This window comes from Notolepis coatsorum, assembly GCF_963971535.1.
Source record: "Notolepis coatsorum genome assembly, chromosome: 4".
Taxonomy (NCBI): Eukaryota; Metazoa; Chordata; class Actinopteri; order Aulopiformes; family Paralepididae; genus Notolepis; species Notolepis coatsorum.
Window position 1 is genome coordinate 142,666,495 of NC_140168.1, and position 16,887 is coordinate 142,683,381.

The 16,887-nt window shown below is 48.8% G+C and overlaps 1 protein-coding gene across 1 annotated transcript in view; it reads left to right on the forward strand.

Moving 5' to 3' along the window:
- hdlbpb (high density lipoprotein binding protein b) overlaps positions 1–13,336 on the forward strand; it is a 141,574-nt gene extending 128,238 nt beyond the window's left edge. The window contains 2 exon segments of the mRNA XM_084312332.1: positions 6,252–6,416; positions 13,162–13,336. Coding sequence (XP_084168458.1) covers positions 6,252–6,416; positions 13,162–13,254 — 258 coding nt within the window. The 3' untranslated portion in view covers positions 13,255–13,336.
- The last annotated feature ends 3,551 nt before the right edge of the window (positions 13,337–16,887 follow it).

Sequence of the window (16,887 nt, forward strand, 5' to 3'; positions counted from 1 at the left end):
GTGTGTCTGTGTGTGTGTGTGTGTGTGTGTGTGTGTGCCTGCGTGTGTGTGTCTGTGTGTGTGAGTGAATGGGTAATTAAGGCTTCCTGGCCCCCACCCCCAGCTCAATCATTCACTGAAATCAAAAGGACATAAACAGACAACATCTCAATCTCACACATACATACAAAAATTAAATCTAAATAAAAAATATTATCTGTACCAACTCAACCAAAAAATATGACCTAAAGTAAACGCACTCATCCAATTTCACAGTGTCACAACACATTCAATCCTGAACCTTAGAGTTTTTTAGAAAAGAAATAATAAAAGCAAAAACCAATCAAACATCACAATTCAACATCATCCACCCATCATTCATATTATAAACATATACCTTTCACCACACTCGTTAATCACTTCACATCCTTGACACACAAAGGTTAGTTTGTTTAGCCCTTAACTTTTCTGCTCCCTCATCAGGCTACACTCATCTCTTCTCAACCTCTACTCTCAAAGGGTCTAGCAGAACCCCTCTTTCAACCTGAAGTCACCCCAGCCTGCTAGAACTGGTGATAACTCCAGGTTATTCATCCAATCAAATAGTCCGCCCCAATCAAATGTAAATAACCTCATCTGATCTGGCTTCTACTCAACCTCTCCTCCTACCCTGTCTTCTTAAATTAGCCGCTTCCTGTCTCAACATTTCCCCCGTCATAAAAATAACTGCCAACTGTTTTCTCACTCTACAACTGTCTCCTGCATCTTCACCTCTGACCTCTCTCCTGTTGCATCTAATCTCACGCCATCCTGCCATAAAAGAACAGCCATTTGTAAGCAGCTGTACATCTCGACCCCCCTTGGGCCGTTTACTGCTTAGTAAAGATAGCCTGGGTCACTCCTGTGAGTTTCCGTGACCTCCCTGTAACTCAACAGAATGATTAATCATTGAACACACAAAATCATTTATAATAACTGCTAAAACACAATCTTACATCATAGCAGCTTCTAAACAACCCCCGTCACTAAATTATCCCACTGTGACCCAAGGATTTGCAATCAATCCTAATATAAACATCAGCCTATGTAAATCAATGGCTTTAAAGATATAACATTCTAACAGTATTTCAACATAGCAATGAAACAAAATAACCTATACGCCCACAAGCCTACATCATAAAATTATCACCCCCATGACCTAAGGACCTGCAGCAACATTAATACAACCGTGTACCAAAATCTGACATCCTAACATCAATGTATCCTATACATTTTAATTCAAGCTACATTTTAACTCCAGTCAAACACAACATCATTATTTCTAAGCTCACAATTGTACATGTTACACAGATTAAAAAAAACTATCATTTTAACACAACATCATTTAAGTAATAAAATTACAACCTAAGCATTTCATTCCCAACAAAACAACATTTCCAGAAGTGGTCTCAAACGTTTTTTGCAGTGCACACAGTATTTCCCTTCCTAAACAATAGTCACTGATAAGGTTAGTTTTGTGAAATCTTAACCTATTACCGGCAACGTTCATCAACTCATCATACATGTAAGCATCACTTATTTCAGAAAAACATTATAGTGGTTAGCTCTCTTCTTTCTCATACCATACACACGTGACAAACCGATCCTACTGCATTCTACTTTGTAGAACATTTTACCAATTCTAGCCTATTATTACTCCCAAACTACCGTTTATCTGTGTATCATGTATGCAATAAAAGTTATGATGTATTTAAAACGGGTGACTCCGTCTCTGGTCTGCATCCCCTTAACAACTGTATGTTTTTAACTGTACTTATTTTTAATCAATCACTACTCATTCCCCCCTGGTTAAAAATATACCCCTGTGTATCAAAGACAATAATACAATCTACCCAGTATAGCCGGTTTTATGAATCCCAGTTCAATTATGGGCATTGTATCCATTATTTCATTTCTCCTCAATAGGCTCACTGTATTGTTTGCAGCCTAAGTAAACCCTTATTGACTATCTCCCCTAACCTAACCACCATACATGTTACATCTCTTCCCCTGTTTACACAAAAATACAATGTACAATATACAAATATAACCATATCACACAAAGCTAAATATAAACTCATCCGTTTTCCCTGTCCCCTGAGCGAACTACTCCGAATGCACTAGACCCAATCCACGTTGTACCGCGCATGCGCAGTGGCTACCGATGCGACCGTTATAACGTTGCCACGACAACCAAAATCTGCCACGACATTCTAAACATGCCACGACATTCCAAACATGCCACGACATTCATAAAAATGCCACGGTCTCTAACCCTTCCCCAACATCATTCTCAAAACTCGAAACGTAACATATGTCGCCCGCAAACGCCACACAACAACGGCACGCAAGCTAACTAGCTTAGCCAGCTCTAATGCGACGTTCAAGGCCCTCACGGGAGCCGTGCCTTTCAAGATCCATTCATCCATGCAATTCGCTCAGTACCAACCAAAGCATTAACAATTCACACAAGCTTAAAATAACCAACCACTCTAACAGAAAATAAATTTTAAAACATTCTCACCAACCAACGCCGCACACATAGTTCAACACGAATCCTTTCTCCTACCTATTCCGCCTCACACCATAGCACCGCGAACGTTACACACTCTCCACAACACCATGACGTCATCAAGCAGCGACTTCTTAATATCATACACTATCGCTACCGCATCAATAATAACCCTCAAAACGGCCACAATCTCGCCAGTCTACGTCTAGATTCGCCTCTTACCTGCAATCGCCGCCACAGTGTTTAATCAATTCTCTCATAACGCCATCGTAACGTCCCCAGTTTCACCGCAGACTTTTCCACAGAGCTAAGCTAGCTAGCCCCAACCACCAGTAGGACTCGCCTCAAACCTATGTTCGTTGGTCATTAAAATACCATAACAAAACAACAATAAGCTCCTACGTTCCGCCAATCATTCCTAACCACAGCCATAGTCCCCCATACAATTCCTAACCATAGCCATAGTCCCCCATACAACCATTAAGTACTTATCAGTCATTTCGACCGAATTGTTTTTGTATCACAGCGAACGTAATCGAATCAACAGGCCGGTTTCGCTCAAGATTAAAAAGGACCCCCGATCCGTTCGATACTATGCCTAAGGACGACATATATACCTTCATTTAAATTAGGCCGACTGGTCCCTGCCTTCAGTTCGTCCATCCGAGCCTCCTTGAACACGCCGGCACCCTTATCTTCTATTAATTACTACGTTTTAATCCTGCAATCGCACAGACCCCCTGCGCTGATCATGCCAGGTTCCACTCATCTTTACCATACCTGACTTGCATGTTCTGAATAGTTAACAGAGCTCTTCTTTACATCGAGCCCGACGCATTTATGCCCATACTGTCCTCACTCACGGTCCCCGTCCCGCTATCTGTGACTATAAGCAGGGTCATAACGCTCATCGGACACAGCTCTCTTTCCATTACAGAACAACCAAATCTCCCCAACTTACCCGCGCCCCCTTCCTGAGAACAATTTTAGGGCAATTATATACTCAGAACGCGCCCCTGTCGTACACACCAGATAACCGTGCTCCCTAGCCAGAAAAGCCTTTTATCTGCCGTCATGCGACGCCACCACCATTACATCATGATCAGATAGTCTGCGCGCCACCAATACGCAAAATCCCACGACATGCCGTCTCTTCTTGGTGCAACCCCCCCCGTATAGTTCATAAAGTATATTCCATACGAGTCCCAACTCAACCCCCGTGGCCCGCATAGGCCGAGACCGGCCTCCTGTGTCTGAACAAACACACAAACATAAAAAGCCCACGTTTGCATGTTCACTGCACAACAAGCGCGATCTTCACACCTCCGGACATCCTAACCTAAGTCACCGCTCCCCCAACCCTGCATGCAAAAGCCATATTCACCGTGGGTCCCAACAAGTGGCGTACACAACCAACCTTCATCCTGTCCCTCTCTCCTTCATTCAGACAACAAGCCCCTCGTCTATAACTCCAAACGCAGCAACCCCCCAGCTCTTTGCCCCGTGTCCCCAACACACAGCAAGGTCCAGATTCGATATGACAAGACCCTACCGCACCTTTTCAGGGGGAGACACAATAGGGTGGGAAGAACGGCACCATTTCTGTGGTAAATTCCCACAGAACTTCTACAATAATTTGAGGTTATTGTAGTACAATACAATGAGATTGATTATCTGGAAGGAGGAGAAAGGGATCATACGTGATAGAATTGTTGGTCTCCTCATCTGACTTAAGCAGATGAGGAATAAACGTGTAGGCCAGACAAACCATGAACTATAGTCCAATTCAACATTTATTTGATCAGAGCCAGGAGACCAAGGTGAATAGGACAAAAGATTATCAGAGAACATTAACAGGGCTGTCTGTTGTACAGAAATCACAATCAGGTTTGCATTCTCAAACCTCAATAATGTACAAAACAGTCACTTGGTAACATAATTTGAACATACATAATTTACTGTAGGCCCCCTTTTTATATGAGTAAGCCTGGTTTCTAAGATAAGTATCTTTACATTCTATTTTAACCAACCAAGGGTCCATGATTTACTCACATAAAAAGCAGCACAGTCTCTCTGGTGGAAGGAGCGGTGGAGCCCAACAGACCCCTGGGGTCGGTCCGGTCTGAGGGCTCCTGAATTACCAATTTGTCTCCTCCTATATACTACAATTTCTAGCCAATAATAGAATTCAGTTGGTCCGTGGGCGTCTTCTGTGAGCGGTCTCCTGTGGGCGCTGGCAGCCCCCCCCCCCCCCCCCTGGGTTGTGGCGACGTGATGGGACAGAGACAGAGGGGGCCCGTCGGTGGCCCCCGTCCGTGTGGTCCCCCGCTGAGCACAGAGGGGTTCTGCTGGTGGCCCCCGTCCGTGTGGTCGCTGTGTTGGGTCTTGTCTCACGAGGGGGGGTGTGAATACTCTTTGACCTTTTGGGCTATTACCATACAGTACTAATCTGGTCACATAGTGGGGGTGGAGAATGGCTCTTCTGTCACCCCTGTTCCATCCATATTTAGCACTGAAAACCCACTCTGCTAGTTGGCAGAGTAGCTGTGATGACTTCTTTAACAAGAGTGTAATCACCCGTCAAACCTTATATTATGGTTTACTCTTTTGATACTAAACAGTTGATTAATAGATTCATGACTCTTCAGCATGTAATCAGCATCTACATACAGTCAGTTTGAGTGAGGGCTTTGTGACCTGTAACTATTCCCCTACATACCATTTGGGTAAGCAGCCTTTTCATGAGAGGGGGTTGGTGTGGAATGTCTGTTTCTCCTACATTATGACTCTCTAATTATTCACACATATTATTTATGAAATTCAACGTCAATATTTACCACACTAGCTTCCTCATACTAGCTCCCTCATACTAGCTTCCTCATACTAGCTCCTCATACTAGCTTCCTCATACTAGCTCTGCATACTAGCTCCTCATACTAGCTCCTCTTACTAGCTTCCTCATACTAGCTTCCTCATACTAGCTCCTCTTACTAGCTCCCTCATACTAGCTTCCTCATACTAGCTCCTCTTACTAGCTCCCTCATACTAGCTTCCTCATACTAGCTCCTCATACTAGCTTCCTCATACTAGCTCTGCATACTAGCTCCTCATACTAGCTCCTCATACTAGCTTCCTCATACTAGCTCCCTCATACTAGCTTCCTCATACTAGCTCCCTCATACTAGCTTCCTCATACTAGCTCCTCATACTAGCTCCTCATACTAGCTTCCTCATACTAGCTCCTCATACTAGCTTCCTCATACTAGCTTTGTCATATTAGCTCCGCATACTAGCTCCCTCATACTAGCTTCCTCATACTAGCTCCTCATACTAGCTTCCTCATACTAGCTCTGCATACTAGCTTCCTCATACTAGCTTCCTCATACTAGCTCCTCATACTAGCTTCCTCATACTAGCTTCCTCATACTAGCTCCCTCATACTAGCTTCCTCATACTAGCTCCTCATACTAGCTTCCTCACACTAGCCACAAACTAATGCAAAGTCAATTTGGTCAAGCTCCTGTCTGTACGACCTGACTGACGGTAACTGAAATCTACTTGGGGTCTACTGTGGAGTAGATTTACAATTGAACATGGCCATGGGATTGTCTTGTTTAAATAAAAAAAATCGAAGAAAAAACTAGCTGAAACATTAAGCTGACTGGATGTCCTTTTAGATGGATAGAATGAAAATGTGTTCATCCTTCCTTCTTTCTCCTAGATGCTGAGCGTGACGGAGACAGAGACCATGGCAGCTTACATGAAGCCCCCGTCTCGCTACGGGGGAGGAGGAGCGGGAGGAGGTGGGGTCGGGGGAGGGGACAACGGGCCCCCGGCTAAAGGCTATGTTGTGCGGGACGCCCCCTGGAACGCACCAGGGAACAAGGTGGGGCACCGCCTCTTTTTACAGGAATCTTGATCCGCGTTGATGAAGGGGAATTTTTTTTGCTGGGACTGTATCATCATGGTTTAGCTTGTGTATCACAGTTGTTCATTTTGAATTAAAATTTTGAAAGGTTGCTTAGCCACCAGAGAGTTTACAAGAAACACAAGAGACCATGGCTAGCCCCAGCCAGGCTGAACATGGCTAATAGAGACACGAACCAAACCATGCTAGACCATGGCTAGTCCCAGCCAGGCTGAACATGGCTAATGGAGACACGAACCAAACCATGCTAGACCATGGCTAGTCCCAGCCAGGCTGAACATAGCTAATGGAGACTGTAACTGAGGGGTACAATTCCCTGACTGTATTGATAAGTATGGTATTATTAAACCACTACCGCTTGTACTTTAACTTCTGGCCATCCAGTACATGATATAGATATGATGAACACTTTCCCACCTGATGAAACGAAGTCCACACAAATGTATAAATCGAATATTTTATATAGCAAAGGGTATATACAACGTTCACTTAATGACATTTATGATTTGAAATGCACTTGTATGGCAAATGAGTATTCGTAGGTAAATCAACATTGAATGTCCAATCTCTGGTTACGCAGGGAGTAAGTATACAACCTGGTTCGTTAGGGAACTATAGCGATGGTACTTAAATGATTATAGCTGGATACACTAAGGGGGGGGTCCCGCTGGTTGTAAGACCGTAGGGGGGGGGGTTAGAAGAGCCGCTGGCGGTATCCCATCTGGCCGACGATTTCTTGGGAGAATTCAGAGTCCTGAACACGATGCCCACAGAACCTCGGTCCACAGACGAATACAGCTGGACCCTCTGGTGGACGGTAGCTGCCGGTCCACAGATGAAGAGACGTGAGGCGACCTCACTGGGGTAGAGCGCCGTCTCACCTGGACTCCTCTCCGGGGGGTAGTTCCAACACTCAGCAGTGTTGGCCGTTATCCATGGAATAATCAAAGCACCCAAAGCATGTAGATAATCCAAGCCGTGGAAGGCTCGCCGTCGTCCGGGTAAAGTAATCCAATGTACAGGTCCACTCGTCCTGGCCCGGAGCTCCTCGGATGCAAGCACCACACGTGGTCTGCCCAGCCTGGTTAAGACTCCAGATAACGTCAGGAACGATGGGGGTACTGCTCACTTTATAACTCTAACCGAACGATGCACCATACATAATAGACTATTATTAGCTTAATAGAAATACGTCCAACTCGACGGTATAGTGCCAAACTATGACAATTCAACTATTAATCCACACGATATCTCAATGCCTATTCTGAGGCCAAGTAGGCCTTACTACACCACACGTGCGTCGTGGGTGAGGCTTCGCGTCTGTTACTAGGTTGGAGGGTAAAGAACTAATGGACTAAAAGAAAGTTCTACTTTACTTGCGCCATATATATATGCGCTGTGAACAAATAGTACCATTCGTATTTCGCCAGACGTATTCCTACGCGGAACCGGGCTTGCCACGACATGTTGGTCGGCACGATTGAACTTGAACCAAGGGGCATGGCTGCTGGCGCCAGGTTCTCGTCCAATGGTAGAATGAAACTATTATGGGCTGTTAGTAGACTAAAGGGATATTCAGTGCATATTGTACAAGGAATATACAGGGGATATCAAACGATATACAAATACTATTAAATATATATCCATAAATAAATATATATATTCGGTTTAATCTGATCCTTCACAACAGAGACACAAACCCAACCATACCATGGCTAGCCCCAGCCAGGCTAAACATGGCTAATGGAGACACAAACCATACCATGCTAGACCATGGCTAGCCCCAGCCAGGCTAAACATGGCTAATGGAGACACAAACCATACCATGCTAGACCATGGCTAGTCCCAGCCAGGCTGAACATGCAGACTTGTGTCTGACAGGCTGGACGGGGTCACGGAACACATCTTCAGGGATGTGCGGATACTTTATTCACAGCTGGTTCAGAACTAATGTCTCTGCCGGCACCAAGTTCTGATGTCCTCCATTCCTTTTACTGAAGTAGACCTTCGTTCATTTTGAATTGTTCGGCAAAAACTAATTGTACAGAGAAAATCCATTTGCACTATACCTTTTCTACCTCATTTTTGCATTTTGTACATTTTAGTTTTGTATAGTGTTTGGTCTTTTACTGTTTTATGAAGCACAATCTCAGGAGGTTCATAATAGAATCAAGCATTTCACTATAATGTGACAAATAAAACAACTTGAAAAATGTCTCTTGATTTTTAAGAGATACAACTTCCTTCTATATGGGAGAAAAAGGCAGACATTAATTTAGCTTTGAACTTGAATGTCAGTATGGAAACCCTGTGTTAGCCTGGTAGCGTCCCCTGCACCAAACCCTGTGTTAGCCTGGTAGTGTCCCCTGCACCAAACCCTGTGTTAGCCTGGTAGTGTCCCCTGCACCAAACCCTGTGTTAGCCTGGTAGCGTCCGCACCAAACCCTGTGTTAGCCTGGTAGCGTCCCCTGCACCAAACCCTGTGTTAGCCTGGTAGCGTTCGCACCAAACCCTGTGTTAGCCTGGTAGCGTCCCCTGCACCAAACCCTGTGTTAGCCTGGTAGCGTCCGCACCAAACCCTGTGTTAGCCTGGTAGCGTCCGCACCAAACCCTGTGTTAGCCTTGTAGCGTCCGCACCAAACCCTGTGTTAGCCTGGTAGCGTCCGCACCAAACCCTGTGTTAGCCTGGTAGCGTCCCCTGCACCAAACCCTGTGTTAGCCTGGTAGCGTCCGCCCAAACCCTGTGTTAGCCTGGTAGTGTCCGCACCAAACCCTGTGTTAGCCTGGTAGTGTCCCATGCACCAAACCCTATGTTAGCCTGGTAGCGTCCGCACCAAACCCTGTGTTAGCCTGGTAGTGTCCGCACCAAACCCTGTGTTAGCCTGGTAGCGTCCGCACCAAACCCTGTGTTAGCCTGGTAGCGTCCGCACCAAACCCTGTTAGCCTGGTAGCGTCCCCTGCACCAAACCCTGTGTTAGCCTGGTAGCGTCCGCACCAAACCCTGTGTTAGCCTGGTAGCGTCCCCTGCACCAAACCCTGTGTTAGCCTGGTAGCGTCCGCACCAAACCCTGTGTTAGCCTTGTAGCGTTCGCACCAAACCCTGTGTTAGCCTGGTAGCGTCCCCTGCACCAAACCCTGTGTTAGCCTGGTAGCGTTCGCACAAAACCCTGTGTTAGCCTGGTAGCGTCCCCTGCACCAAACCCTGTGTTAGCCTGGTAGCGTTCGCACCAAACCCTGTGTTAGCCTGGTAGCGTCCCCTGCACCAAACCCTGTGTTAGCCTGGTAGCGTTCGCACAAAACCCTGTGTTAGCCTGGTAGCGTCCCCTGCACCAAACCCTGTGTTAGCCTGGTAGCGTTCGCACCAAACCCTGTGTTAGCCTGGTAGCGTCCGCACCAAACCCTGTGTTAGCCTGGTAGCGTCCCCTGCACCAAACCCTGTGTTAGCCTGGTAGCGTCCGCACCAAACCCTGTGTTAGCCTTGTAGCGTTCGCACCAAACCCTGTGTTAGCCTGGTAGCGTCCCCTGCACCAAACCCTGTGTTAGCCTGGTAGCGTTCGCACAAAACCCTGTGTTAGCCTGGTAGCGTCCCCTGCACCAAACCCTGTGTTAGCCTGGTAGCGTTCGCACCAAACCCTGTGTTAGCCTGGTAGCGTCCCCTGCACCAAACCCTGTGTTAGTCTGGTAGCGTCCGCACCAAACCCTGTGTTAGCCTGGTAGCGTCCCCTGCACCAAACCCTGTGTTAGCCTGGTAGCGTCCGCACCAAACCCTGTGTTAGCCTGGTAGCGTCCCCTGCACCAAACCCTGTGTTAGCCTGGTAGCGTTCGCACCAAACCCTGTGTTAGCCTGGTAGCGTCCCCTGCACCAAACCCTGTGTTATCCTGGTAGCGTCCGCACCAAACCCTGTGTTAGCCTGGTAGCGTCCCCTGCACCAAACCCTGTGTTAGCCTGGTAGCGTCCGCACCAAACCCTGTGTTAGCCTGGTAGCGTCCCCTGCACCAAACCCTGTGTTAGCCTGGTAGCGTCCCCCGCACCAAACCCTGTGTTAGCCTGGTAGCGTCCCCTGCACCAAACCCTGTGTTAGCCTGGTAGCGTCCCCTGCACCAAACCCTGTGTTAGCCTGGTAGTGTCCCCTGCACCAAACCCTGTGTTAGCCTGGTAGCGTCCCCTGCACCAAACCCTGTGTTAGCCTGGTAGCGTCCCCTGCACCAAACCCTGTGTTAGCCTGGTAGCGTCCCCTGCACCAAACCCTGTGTTAGCCTGGTAGCGTCCCCTGCACCAAACCCTGTGTTAGCCTGGTAGCGTTCGCACCAAACCCTGTTAGCCTGGTAGCGTCCCCTGCACCAAACCCTGTGTTAGCCTGGTAGCGTCCGCACCAAACCCTGTGTTAGCCTGGTAGCGTCCGCACCAAACCCTGTGTTAGCCTGGTAGCGTCCCCTGCACCAAACCCTGTGTTAGCCTTGTAGCGTCCGCACCAAACCCTGTGTTAGCCTGGTAGTGTCCCCTGCACCAAACCCTGTGTTAGCCTGGTAGCGTCCCCTGCACCAAACCCTGTGTTAGCCTGGTAGCGTCCCCTGCACCAAACCCTGTGTTAGCCTGGTAGCGTCCGCACCAAACCCCGTGTTAGCCTGGTAGCGTCCCCTGCACCAAACCCTGTGTTAGCCTGGTAGCGTCCCCTGCACCAAACCCTGTGTTAGCCTTGTAGCGTCCGCACCAAACCCTGTGTTAGCCTGGTAGTGTCCCCTGCACCAAACCCTGTGTTAGCCTGGTAGCGTCCCCTGCACCAAACCCTGTGTTAGCCTGGTAGCGTCCGCACCAAACCCTGTGTTAGCCTGGTAGCGTCCCCTGCACCAAACCCTGTGTTAGCCTGGTAGCGTCCCCTGCACCAAACCCTGTGTTAGCCTGGTAGTGTCCGCACCAAACCCTGTGTTAGCCTGGTAGTGTCCGCACCAAACCCTGTGTTAGCCTTGTAGCGTCCCCTGCACCAAACCCTGTGTTAGCCTGGTAGCGTCCCCTGCACCAAACCCTGTGTTAGCCTGGTAGCGTCCGCACCAAACCCTGTGTTAGCCTGGTAGCGTCCGCACCAAACCCTGTGTTAGCCTGGTAGCGTCCGCACCAAACCCTGTGTTAGCCTGGTAGTGTCCCATGCACCAAACCCTGTTAGCCTGGTAGCGTCCCCTGCACCAAACCCTGTTAGCCTGGTAGTGTCCCCTGCACCAAACCCTGTGTTAGCCTGGTAGCGTCCCCTGCACCAAACCCTGTGTTAGCCTGGTAGCGTCCCCTGCACCAAACCCTGTGTTAGCCTGGTAGCGTCCCCTGCACCAAACCCTGTGTTAGCCTGGTAGCGTCCCCTGCACCAAACCCTGTGTTAGCCTGGTAGCGTCCGCACCAAACCCTGTGTTAGCCTGGTAGCGTCCCCTGCACCAAACCCTGTGTTAGCCTGGTAGCGTCCCCTGCACCAAACCCTGTGTTAGCCTGGTAGCGTCCCCTGCACCAAACCCTGTGTTAGCCTGGTAGCGTCCGCGCCAAACCCTGTGTTAGCCTGGTAGCGTCCCCTGCACCAAACCCTGTGTTAGCCTGGTAGCGTCCGCACCAAACCCCGTGTTAGCCTGGTAGCGTCCCCTGCACCAAACCCTGTGTTAGCCTGGTAGCGTCCGCACCAAACCCTGTGTTAGCCTGGTAGCGTCCGCACCAAACCCTGTGTTAGCCTGGTAGCGTCCCCTGCACCAAACCCTGTTAGCCTGGTAGCGTCCCCTGCACCAAACCCTGTGTTAGCCTGGTAGCGTCCGCACCAAACCCTGTGTTAGCCTGGTAGCGTCCCCTGCACCAAACCCTGTTAGCCTGGTAGTGTCCCCTGCACCAAACCCTGTGTTAGCCTGGTAGCGTCCCCTGCACCAAACCCTGTGTTAGCCTGGTAGCGTCCGCACCAAACCCCGTGTTAGCCTGGTAGCGTCCCCTGCACCAAACCCTGTGTTAGCCTGGTAGCGTCCCCTGCACCAAACCCTGTGTTAGCCTGGTAGCGTCCCCTGCACCAAACCCTGTGTTAGCCTGGTAGCGTCCGCACCAAACCCTGTGTTAGCCTTGTAGCGTTCGCACCAAACCCTGTGTTAGCCTGGTAGTGTCCCCTGCACCAAACCCTGTGTTAGCCTGGTAGCGTCCCCCGCACCAAACCCTGTGTTAGCCTGGTAGCGTCCGCACCAAACCCTGTGTTAGCCTGGTAGCGTTCGCACCAAACCCTGTGTTAGCCTGGTAGCGTCCGCACCAAACCCTGTGTTAGCCTGGTAGCGTCCCCTGCACCAAACCCTGTGTTAGCCTGGTAGCGTCCCCTGCACCAAACCCTGTGTTAGCCTGGTAGCGTCCGCACCAAACCCTGTGTTAGCCTGGTAGCGTCCCCTGCACCAAACCCTGTTAGCCTGGTAGTGTCCCCTGCACCAAACCCTGTGTTAGCCTGGTAGCGTCCGCACCAAACCCTGTGTTAGCCTGGTAGTGTCCCCTGCACCAAACCCTGTGTTAGCCTGGTAGTGTCCCCTGCACCAAACCCTGTGTTAGCCTGGTAGCGTCCGCACCAAACCCTGTGTTAGCCTGGTAGCGTCCCCTGCACCAAACCCTGTGTTAGCCTTGTAGCGTCCGTACAGATGCATCCCCACCTTGCGTCATAGCGACCGTGAGCGGTTTTATCCAAGTCTGTGTTTCTGTGTCTCCCAGGCTCCCGACATGACCAGCGCAGAGGACTTCCCCACCTTCGGGACGGGCGTGGCCCCGAAACAGACCTCCGCCTGGGGGCCCAAGAAGTTCTGAAGCAGCCCCCCCCCCCCCTCCCCCACACTGAGAAAAGCCTGGAGCAGGGGAGGGGAGAGGGGAAAAAACCCACCAAAACCAAACACTGGACAATCTTGCTGCTCGCTTCCCCTCTGTCCGATGTCCCCCCCCCCCTGAAACCAGCTACAACAGAGGGCTGGAAGAAGATAAATATCCCTTCCTTTTCTCTTCTGTACCCCCCCCCCCCCCCCCCCACAGAAAACGATGGTTTCTCTCTCAGATGGTTCAGTGCTCTCTTCCTAGTCTCACCCACCATCACCGGTCTCGCCGAAACATTTCCCAGACTCTGTAGACCACGTTTCCCCTCCACTGCCAAGCCAAACCAAAACCAAACATTCCCCCCCCCCCCCTTCCTCCTCCCCTCCCTCCCCACGGTAGCGTAGAGAGATGTTTTTAATCGTTCATACAAACCCCCCCCCCGGTGAACCCATTCAGGTAGTGGAAATACAGGGAACGGTTCTTCTCAGACGTCCAAGACGAGAGGCTCGTAGGCAGAGGGTGGAGCCTGGTGGTAGAGTTTTTTTGAAAGCTAGCACACAGCTCAAAGTCTCGGGATTTTTAAAAGCTCACAAGGCAGCGAGTCGGGTCTTTTACCGGACCGTTTTTAAAACAATGTAGTCTTTTAAGATTCTTTTACTGTGGTTTTTACAAGGGGGTGTGGTCGCTAGTTTCCCCCCTCTTCCAAGCATGTGACTTTATTGTATGGTAATACAACAGGCAGCCAGGGGGGGGGGGAGACGAGGACGAGCGTGGGTTCGAGGAGAGGTATTTTCACCCACGAGTGTTTGTACTTCCCGCTATATCATTGAGCTAAAATAGCTTCCATAGATTTTAATGTTTCTTTCTTTCAAGTTAAAAAGATGTGAAAGTCCTACAATGATTGTTTGTACTGGAGGTTGCTTTTCGTTTTGTGTTATTTATTTATTTATTAATTATTATTATCATGTACGTATTTATTTATTTATTTATTAACGAGCTACCTTTATTCAAACATCTGTGATCTTGCATTTTTATAAAGCACTTACTGTAGCGTGATGCGTCTAACCTTATTTCTGGAGGGAGTGTAACGTGTATGTTAGGATCGGGGGATCGAACGCGCGATGCAGTTGTAAAACTATGTGTACAAAGAACTTCATGCTATCTTTTTCTTTTTTAATCGTGTGATTGTTTGTTGAGTTTGTTGTTGGGAGAACTGTACTATGTGTGTGTACATTTGAATGGAGCTCGACCAAACTTTCTTATGTTCTCTCTCTGGTCTCGACGTGTCATCATTGTCCTCTCCTTACCCATTTTCCTCACGGAGGTCTTTGGAAGAAATTGTCGCACCACTGGAAATAATTCCACACTTCTAGATACACTCGGGGCGCTGCGTCCAATTAAACATTATGGACATGGACCCATCTCAAACTCCGCCCTCTTTTTAAAAGAATCCTCCAATCACAACTGTTGCTTCCTTTGTCCAAAGAAAGCAAGGGAAGAAAAAAGATAAGGTGGCATGGTGGTTAACACTGCTGCCTCACAGTCAGAAGGTCCTGGGTTCAAACCCCAGCAGTGGTTAACACTGCTGCCTCACAGCCAGACTGTCTTGGGTTAAAACCCCAGCAGTGGTTAACACTGCTGCCTCACAGCCAGAAGGTCTTGGGTTCAAAGTAACCCCAGCAGTGGTTAACACTGCTGCCTCACAGCCAGAAGGTCTTGGGTTCAAAGTAACCCCAGCAGTGGTTAACACTGCTGCCTCACAGCCAGAAGGTCTTGGGTTCACACCCCAGCAGTGGTTAACACTGCTGCCTTAGTCAGAAGGTCCTGGGTTGAAACCCCAGCAGTGGTTAATACTACTGCCTCACATCAAGAAGGTCCTGGGTTCAAACCCCAGCAGTGGTTAACACTGCTGCCTCACAGTCAGAAGGTCCTGGGTTCAAACCCCAGCAGTGGTTAACACTGCTGCCTCACAGTCAGAAGGTCCTGGGTTCAAACCCCAGCAGTGGTTAACACTGCTGCCTCACAGCCAGACGGTCTTGGGTTCAAACCCCAGCAGTGGTTAACACTGCTGCCTCACAGCCAGACGGTCTTGGGTTCAAACCCCAGCAGTGGTTTAGCACCGTTGCCTGACAGCGAGAACGTCCTGGGTTCAAACCCCAGCAGTGGGCCTTTCTGTGTGGAGTTTGCATGATCTCTCTGTGTTTGTGTGCGTTTCCTCCAGTACTCCCACACCAAAATACATGTTAGGTTTCCTGCCGTTGCCCTTGAGCAAGGTACTGGCATTACAACTGGAGTTGGCCTCTTGACCAAGGTACTGGCATTACAACTGGAGTTGGTCTCTTGACCAAGGTACTGGCATTACAACTGGAGTTGGTCTCTTGACCAAGGTACTGGCATTACAACTGGAGTTGGTCTCTTGACCAAGGTACTGGCATTACAACGTGAGTTGGTCTCTTGACCAAGGTACTGGCATTACAACTGGAGTTGGTCTCTTGACCAAGGTACTGGCATTACAACTGGAGTTGGTCTCTTGACCAAGGTACTGGCATTACAACTGGAGTTGGTCTCTTGACCAAGGTACTGGCATTACAACTGGAGTTGGTCTCTTGACCAAGGTACTGGCATTACAACGTGAGTTGGTCTCTTGACCAAGGTACTGGCATTACAACTGGAGTTGGTCTCTTGACCAAGGTACTGGCATTACAACTGGAGTTGGTCTCTTGACCAAGGTACTGGCATTACAACTGCCTTTGGTCTCTTGACCGAGGTACTGGCATTACAACTGGAGTTGGTCTCTTGACCAAGGTACTGGCATTACAACTGCCTTTGGTCTCTTGACCGAGGTACTGGCATTACAACTGCCTTTGGTCCCCGGGCGCCGCACTGTGTGGCTGCCCACTGCTCCTAAATACTGTAGTTTGGATGGATCAAATGCAGAGGATGAATTTCCCCAAGGGGATTAATAAAGGTTTCACTTAATTGTGATTGGAGGATCAAGAAAAAAGATGGCAGAGTTTGAGATGGGGCCATTGTCAACAGCTGAACTTTGCTATTCTTAGTCAGTGAGACTAAGTGAGACTCTCATTCAAATGTTAATTTCGTAGCAAATAGTTTTTCTTTATCATTCCTTTTTTTGTTGTTTCCAGTACCGAGAGGACATATTCCCTGTCAATAACGACATCTGTCCCATAGCTGGAACTCCGCCCCTCTTTTCTCCATCCTCCAATTGCAAACTGTAGATGTAGATCTTCAGGAAAAGCCACCATTCAGAGGATCCAGATTTAAAAAAGGGGGCGGGAGTTTGAGATGGAGGTCTATTCAGTTTGCTTCATTCAAGGCGCCATGTCTGTCGTTTAAGTGAACAGGATGGGTCAGAAACTAAACTCTGAGGTCAACAGTTCTGGAGATCAGAAGAGCAGGAAAGAAGGGTCCCAGTTAAGTCAGGGCTGGTGCAAAACTCGTCTGTCAATTACGTGTTTACAACCGAAGACGGTCTCGTAAACAAAACAGACTATGCAACCCAACAGGAATATACTGTACAGCACACTGCTGTTCTCTTTTTCTAAATGTAGGCCTACATAGTACTGTAATTACGTCGTCATTACTTAAGTTTGTATGTGTGGGAGGGGGGAT